Genomic DNA, 7892 nt, shown 5'->3' with positions numbered 1-7892 from the left:
GCAGGGTCCTACAAATGTCCACCCACTCACCCTGCGGCTGAAACCACAGGCCAAGGCTGGGGAGGGGGCTGGGACCAGTGTGGCCACGGGCTCCGCTCATAGGATAGGGCCAGGAGACCCTGTGCTGGGGTTGGTGTTTGGGACTCAGAACCTGGGAGGGGCTGGGGGGTAGGCATGGGCAGGAAGTGGGCAAGGAGGCCTGAGCAATGTTTGTTCCCCAGACACGTACACACTGCTCAGGAAGGAGGGAATGGTTGCCTGTGGCAACACCAGCTGCGGGCTGGGCTCTGTTCTGAGCACTTCACACGTAGTAACCCCCAAATCTTCACAGCCTGTGGGGTTTACACTATTGTTATTCTCACTCTGAGCTGAGAGAACTGAGAGGCTAAAGGGTCTTGCCGGCCACACAGCCAGTACACAACCGAGCTGGCCCAAGCCTGGCCCAGGGCTGAGCCCGAGCTCCGAGCTCCTTCCCTGTGCTGCCTCTTAGGTCTCACCCCCACCGGGCTGCAGGTCAGAGGCAGAGAACTCACCCCTGCTGGCCTGTTCGTTAATACCAGAGTTGCACACAGGAGTCCGTAAGCCCCTGTGTTCACTCCAGGTTCAGCCTCACTGTTTGCCCCAGACCCCCGCATCCCAGGCTGCTCTGGATAGAGAACAAGCCTCTGGCTTTCACAGTTCCCTTCCTGGGGGCTGTCAGCAGGGCCGGATGAGAAGGTGAGGACAGGGTGGGTGCTGGTGGGAGGGCGGAGAGTGAGAGGGACCTGTGACCACAGCTGGGGGCAGGGCAGGAAGTAGAGGTGATAGGAACAGTGGCCTGGTGATGAGCAGTGCGGTGAGCCTGCCTGGGGGGCTGACTCCGCCACTTGAGGAGCCTCCCATACAGAGAGGCAGTGTCTGTGTGGAGCGGCTCGACACGGGACCCCAGGTACGGAGGCAGCAGGGGGCCAGAGAGGTTGGGGGTCCCTGGGCAGGGACAGAGGGGCCTGGGAGCAGGGCTGCTTCTCAGGAGGAAGAGCCTTGTGGAGTAGGAAGTGCTCTCAGACAGGAGACTTGGGTCCAGACGGCGCTCGTCACTGTACTCACTGGGCAGCCTTGCGCTGACTCTGGGCCTCAGCTTGCTCATATATAAAATTAGGAGTTTAGGAGACAAAGCTCTAAGACCCCTTAAAATCTTGACAGTTCTAAGAAAGCTGGGAACAGGCTTCCTGGGAAATAAAAGGATGAGGGCCAAGATGGGGACTGAGTTCCTCAGATGGAGGATGAACAGCTCTGGCCTCCTGAATGGGATGATCTGAGGGCCTTTGAAAGACTCCCTTTATAGCCCACTTTCTGCTCTGGGACTGCCACGCTAGTCACCAGTCCAGTCACTCCTCTGGGTGCAGCACAGAAGGCCAGCTAGAACACGGGGGGGGGGGGGGGGGGCCNGGCCAGCTAGAACCCGGGGGGGGGGGGTGTCCCTGCCCTCCATAGTGCCTGCGTCTCCGAGAAGCTGCTGGACCGGGCGGGCAGGTGTTGGAGAGGGGCGGCCTCCCAGGAGCTCAGTGTGCACCGAGGTAGAGAGAGGAGATTCCAGATCATAAACAGGCCCAGGTGAGAGTCCAGGGCCACTTCAAAATGAAGGAGAACCTTCTAACTAATCGTCCGAGAGTGAGCAAAAGGTAGCTGGTAGCCATGCCACAGTTCCACAGAGCGAGGCAGGGGAGGCCAGCGAGGAGGTGTGCGCGTCAGGAGGTCTGGAGAGCAAATTTAAAGGCCCCTCCCCACACAGCACCTAAGGGCGTAGCCTACGAACAGCTTTTATTCTAGACTTTAGGCTGATGATCTTCCATGAGGCTCAGAGAAGGGCCCCCAAGGGGGAAATGGGAGAACAATGGTGATGCACAACCTCATTTCTTTTCCATTTACGTGAAAGACTTAGTGGGAAACAGAGGGAATGAGGGAGGTAGAATGTGGGAAGCATGGGTTATTCTAGGGCCCAGAATGGCACTTTCCCAGAATCCGGTCTTCTCCAGAGTTCCCAGGCCCGTTCCAAAATCTGCTACAGCAGATTTTGCTACTCTCTGTTCCCCTCCTGTGCACACAGAGCCCCTCCCCACCAGCAGCCACCGTGGACACAGAGTCCTCAATCCGGATTCCCAATAAGCCTTAAATAGTGAAATCCCAGCAAGGAGCTCCTTCTAGCTATGTGACCTCCTCTCTAGGCCCGTTTGTACAATGTGGGAGGTGACCAGGTTTGTAAAGGCCACTCCAGCTCTGGCATTTAGTGACTGAAGAGCTACCTCATTCCTTCCCCATTGTATGTGCCCTGATCTCCCGCAGTGTCAGGAAGGGTCAGCCATTCTGCTCGCCTCTGCGCCCCCAGCTTCCTGGAGCCTGAACACCCCCTGTCTCCATAGCTCCATGGCCACCAGTGCGTTCCCCTTGGGCATCCTGCTCCTGCTGCTGCCCACGCCTGCCCCTGCCCCCTGCTACACCGCCGCACGATCCGAGTGCCAGCGTAACAGCAAGTTCGTGCCTGGCTCCTGGCTGGCAGGGGAGGGCGTGGATGTGACCAGCCTCCGCCGCTCAGGCTCCTTCCTGGTGGACACACAGCACTTCCTACGGCCCGATGGCACCTGCACCCTCTGCCGCAACAGCCTACAAGAGAACGCCCTCCAGCGCCTGCCCCTGGCGCTCACTGACTGGCGCGCCTACAGCTCAGCCTGCCGGCGCCATGTGGCCAAGGCCCAGACCAGCTCCATAGAGGATGTGGCCAGGGATGCGGCTGCCAGCATCCACAATGACTGGCGGGCAGGGCTGGAAGTAAATCCCAACCCCAGCTCCAGTGCTCGTGTAGCAGTGGCCGGCTCACATTCCAAGGAGGCCAATTTCGCAGCCCAGAAAAACCAACAGGACAAGTACAGCTTCAGCACGGACTTGGTGGAGTGTCGCCTCTACAGGTCAGTGCTTGGGGTGGTGGCAGAGGGGGCTTGAAAAAGTTGTGGGGAATTCTGGGTGGCCTGGGAGCCCTGGAATGGCAGAGTGGGGATTCGAGGCTGCTTCCACCAGGAGGAAACCACAGCCCAGGTTCTCACACACCAGGGGGCCCAGCGCCCGGTGGCCCTGGTCTGGAAGAGCCCAGGTGAGAAACAAGTGGAGAGGAGGCAAGGCAGTGCTGAGAGCCCCAGCATGGCGTCTTCAGGCCCACTGAGCACCCGACCCCTCTTTCCTGGGCACTGCCAGCCTTCTGTGGGCAGGAGACCTGGCTGGGCCCCTCCCATCACTGGGTCTCCTTCCATCCAGTCATGCCCACCTTGCCAAGCTCTGTGCTGACAGCTGGGAAGACAGTGCTGAGCAAGAGCGGTCACAGCCGCAGCCCTCGGGGACCTAGGCCCCGCGCCTGAGAAATGCATGGTCTCTAAAGCAACCCCAAGTCACCTGCCCTGAATTCTCACACTGGGAGGTCACAGGTCCCCCACAGGAGACACGGGACCTCCTGTTTGCATGGCCAGGGACATCAGGAGCCCAGGCCTACGGGGCCCATCGAGGGGACGAACAAAGGCCACCGGACTGGGTCCAAAGCTAAAGGGTTACCATCAGTGCAATGCCATTGCTTTTATCATTAGAAAACAAAAAGGAAAGACAAATCTTTATTTTGGAAAGGAAAAGCAAGCATGTCTCAACAAAGTAGCTAGGTCACTGAAGGGCTAAAGACAGAGGGAGTTTCCTGGGTCCAGGTCCCAGTTCTGCCACTCACAGGTGACCTTGGGCAACCTGGAGGGACTCGAGCACAGTGGCAGAGAACCCCCACTGCTGGGCCTACCTGACGTTTTTCTCTCCCCCACCCTGCAGTTCTCGCCTGGTGCACTCTCCACCACTCCACCCAGATTTCAGGAGGGCCCTCAGGGACCTGCCCCCACGCTTCAATGCCTCCACCCAGCCTGACTATCTCAGACTCATCTCCAACTACGGCACCCACTTTATCCGCTCCATGGATCTGGGTGGCAGGATCTCTGCCATCACCGCCCTGCACACCTGCGAGCTGGCCCTGGACGGGCTCACCGCTGACGGGGTGGGGGACTGCCTGTCCGTTGAGGCCGAGGTCAGCATAGGCGGCCGTACCAGCTCCTCAGCAGAGTTCAAGGCCTGTGAGGAGAAGAAGAAGCAGAGGAAGATGACAACCTCCTTCCACCAGGCCTACCGGGAACGCAAGTTGGAGGTTGAAGGCGGCCACCACACTTCCATGCCTGACCTACTGTTTGGGAACCACGCTGGGCCTGAGCAATTCACAGCCTGGGTGGCCTCACTGCAGGACAACCCCGGTCTGGTGGACTACACCCTAGAGCCCCTGCACGTGCTCCTGAGGAAACAGGACCCTCGGCGGGAGGCACTACGGCAGGCCATCAGCCAGTATGTGACGCACAGGGCCCGCTGGCGGGACTGCAGCCGGCCCTGCCCCCCAGGGCAGCAGAAGAGCCCCAGCGACCCCTGCCGGTGTGTGTGCCATGGCTCCGCGGTCACCAGCCAGAGCTGCTGTCCCCGGCACAGGGGCCTGGCCCAGCTAGAGGTTAGGAACTTCCAGGCAACAGGTCTGTGGGGAGACACATTTACTGCCACGGACGCCTATGTGAAGGTTTTCTTTGGAGGCCAGGAGCTGAGGACGGGCACTGTGTGGAACAGTAACGACCCCCAGTGGAGGACACGGCTGGACTTTGGGGACGTGCTCCTGGCCACAGGGGGGCCCCTGAGGGTGCAGGTCTGGGACGCAGACAATGGCTGGGACGATGATCTCCTGGGCACCTGTGACCAGACCCCACGGGCTGGCTCTCAGAAGGTGGAGTGCAGCCTGAATCATGGCAGGCTGAAGTTCTTCTACGATGCCAGATGCCTGCCTCACCTGACAGGGGGAACCTGCCTGGATTACGCTCCCCACCCACTTCTGGGGGAGCCTCCTGGAAACCGGAGTGGAGCGGTATGGTGACAAGAGGGGGCCTTGAGGGGGCCTGTGTGCCTGGACTGCAGAGGCCCTCACCCAGGGAGCCAGGGCCCATCTTCCTACCCCCACTAGACAGATGGAACACGGAGGCCATTTCTCTTCAGCGAGGTGGCTGAAGTTACAGGCCAGCCCCGGGTCTCCCTGTCCAAATGTCCTTTGCTCTCCAATGTCCTCAAGTCCGGGCAAGGAGCTAGGGCCAGGCCACATGGGCTTAGGTCGGGTGACGCGCAGAAGGCCAGGAGGCCGTCCCCTCCAGGCTGCGTGGTGTCACTGAAGGGCTTCCTCGCAGTTCTTTGTAACACGGTGAGGCGCTCGTCCTGGTAGATCTACCCCTCCGACCCCAGCGGCCCTGTTCTCCATCTTCTTGCCCACCTCCTTTGCCTCCCAGGCGAAGGGCTATCACGACCTGTCTCGTTGTGCACACAACCTGCCAGAGGACCAATAAACCTGAGATGATGACAACTATGATGGTGGTGGTTGTGGCAGAGGACGGCGTGGGGACAAAACACAGCCCTGGAGATAAACTTCTGCTCTCGAAACCCCATACAGCGGACAGGGTCTCCACTCCAGCGGCACTTTTGTTGAAAATGTAGGGACCCAAAATATTTCACTTTCCCTGTAGCTCTCCGATTTGAGAAACAGCAGCGTAGACTTGGTGATGAATGGCAATGGACCTTTGGCATTCATCTCCCGCTGGGAGACAACTGGGGTGGTGAGGACTGTGGTGAACCGCAGGGCACATGGCACATCCAGGGTGCTGTCTTTTGCAGGCCGTGATGTATCTGGGGCAGCCAGTTTGGAAACTCTGACTTACACAGAGCCTGTTTGATGGGCTGAACGAAGAAGGTGGTGTCGGAGGTTTTCCTGGCCTTGGTGTGCGGTAAACGCCAGAGCCTCGGGGTCTGGTATCAAGCGAGACGGTCTTCGTTTCCTGTGCCTGAGACACAGGCCTCAGAACAGGGTGGTGGGGTTCTGTACAACCTCCTAGACATGCTGGGTTTGGGCCGTGTGGGGCTGAGGTCAGAGGGGCTCAGGGCGGCAGCGCAGCCCTGCCGACTCCCTTCGAAACCCCCTGTAAATTGAGCCCCTTGAGGTTTATGTGGACCCCTCAAGTCCAAAGTCTCAAAGTGACACCGGCCCTGAGCCCTGCCATGGGGTAGGAGGGACTGGCGAGCTCTGAAACCTTAAAACCACCACTCTTAAGGTGTTTCTGTCCACAGCCACAAATACACACACACACACACAAGGGCAGAAGAGAAATCGTGAAGATTCACACCGGCTGCAGCTGTAACTGGAAATAAACGTGGGTGGGAACAGTCCCCGCCCTCTCTCCGGCCACCCTGGGGAGAGCAGGGGCGGGGCAGACCTGGCTCAGGGAAGTGCCCACGGGGTCAGTGACCCCCACCAAGTCCTTCTGCTCCCTGAGCCTTGGTTTCCCCAAAAGGACAGTCTTTGTTTTACTCCCTTCTCAGGGCACCAGGAGCTTTTCCAGAAGGTCAGTGCTATCAAAGGGTCCTGAGAGGTCGTCTGGCTAACCGCTGTGGTTATGGTTAGTGGCAGAGCCAGGTCCCCTCAAATCCTGGGCTCCACCCCAAGCGGGCCTTTGGAAAAGACCAGAGGACTCGGAAAGGCCGGCTCTTGGGGGAACCGGCGGGAAGTGACTAAGGAGAAGGAAGGGCCAGCTCCTGTTGAGGGGCCGCTTAGAGCCCTCAGCCCTAACAAAACTCAATATTACGTCTTTGTTTCCACCCCACACTGAGACGCTTTGTCTCACCTGAAGCCCCTCATTTGCTGGGAAATTCCCACTTTCCCAGATCCCTTCCATTTGCCCTCCGGGTCTTGTCTGCGCCCTGCTCCCCCCTGCTCTGGCCCTGAGGCTGCCCTGTCTGACTCTGTCACTGGGCAAGAGATGGGGGAGCAGAGGGGGAAGATGTCAGGCACATACTCCCCTCGGTGTCTCTCAGTGAGGTGGCCTTGGGGTGGCTGTGTCCCTCTTCCTCTCCGGGGGTCTCTGTTTGGCTCTCTCTTTCTCACTGGATTCCAGCCACCACCACCACCACCCCAGCCCCCCTGCTTCAGACCTCAGGTGGGAACGGCTCTACAGCTGTGAGTCCCGAGTCCCCACACCATCCCACATGCCTCCCCAGCACCCCTACACCTTTGTAAATAGGCCCTTTATGAACAAGGCCCCCAAATTATTATCATTTGAATATCCCATGGGCCTCTGCTACAGTCTGGATGTGCCCCTGAGTGGTGTCGCAGGTGGCGCCTTCGGGAGGAGAGTACATGGGATTACTGCCCTTACAAAAGAGGCCCCAGCGAGACCCCGGCTAGACCCCTTGCCCTTTGCGCCATGTGAGGGCGCAGCAAGAAGGCACCGTCTATGAACAGGGCGTGGGCCCGCTGAGTCTGCTCGCACCCCTGTCTTGGTCTTCCAGCCTCCAAACTAAGAGAAATAAATGTCTGTTGTTAAAAAGCCACCCAGTGTGTGGGACTTTGTTACAGCAGCTTGAACGGATGGAGACAGCTTCCCATTGGGACCCTGCTGACACTCCACCTGGGAGTCCTGGTGGGAACCAGAGCACGCACCCCTCCCACCCAGGAGCTGAGAATGCCCCGTTCTTGCTCCCCCAACCTCTCCTGTAACAGTGGGGTCTGCTGGTTAGAGGCACCTGCCCAGGTGTGGGTCTCTTCAAAGGAGCCAGGATCCAGTGAGCCATTTGCATGGGAGGCAGTCCCAGGAAGCCCCAGTAGGGGGAGGGGAAGGAGCCAGAGAAGGGCAGGGCCCTAAAATGTGCCTCAGCAGGCAAGTCTCTGCTGCGGGCAACCAGAGCCAGGGAGGGACTCGGACTTCAGAGTCACCACAACTGGGGATGGAGGGAGCCGGGCATCCACACCCCACCTCCCACCCGTC

General features: G+C 59.3%; 1 protein-coding gene across 3 annotated transcripts; it reads left to right on the top strand.

The window, feature by feature from the left end:
• Positions 1-823: 823 nt before the first annotated feature.
• On the top strand, positions 824-7448 carry PRF1 (perforin 1). Of its 3 annotated transcripts, none has more exons than XM_037055812.1 (3): positions 824-928; positions 2323-2942; positions 3835-7448. In XM_037055812.1, exons 1-3 carry the CDS (start codon positions 824-826, stop codon positions 4961-4963), a joined length of 1854 nt encoding a protein of 617 aa, XP_036911707.1. In that variant the 3' UTR covers positions 4964-7448. The 3 variants fall into 3 exon arrangements, with proteins under 3 accessions (XP_036911707.1, XP_036911710.1, XP_036911709.1); XM_037055815.1 differs by having other exon boundaries at positions 840-928; positions 2400-2942; XM_037055814.1 differs by having other exon boundaries at positions 846-928; positions 2087-2942.
• The last annotated feature ends 444 nt before the right edge of the window (positions 7449-7892 follow it).

Source organism: Sturnira hondurensis, unplaced genomic scaffold, assembly GCF_014824575.4.
Source record: "Sturnira hondurensis isolate 20B ecotype Veracruz unplaced genomic scaffold, ASM1482457v3 Scaffold0008761, whole genome shotgun sequence".
NCBI lineage: Eukaryota > Metazoa > Chordata > Mammalia > Chiroptera > Phyllostomidae > Sturnira > Sturnira hondurensis.
The sequence above is the reverse complement of the archived record's forward strand: the minus strand, read 5'-3'. Positions and strand labels throughout refer to the sequence as shown.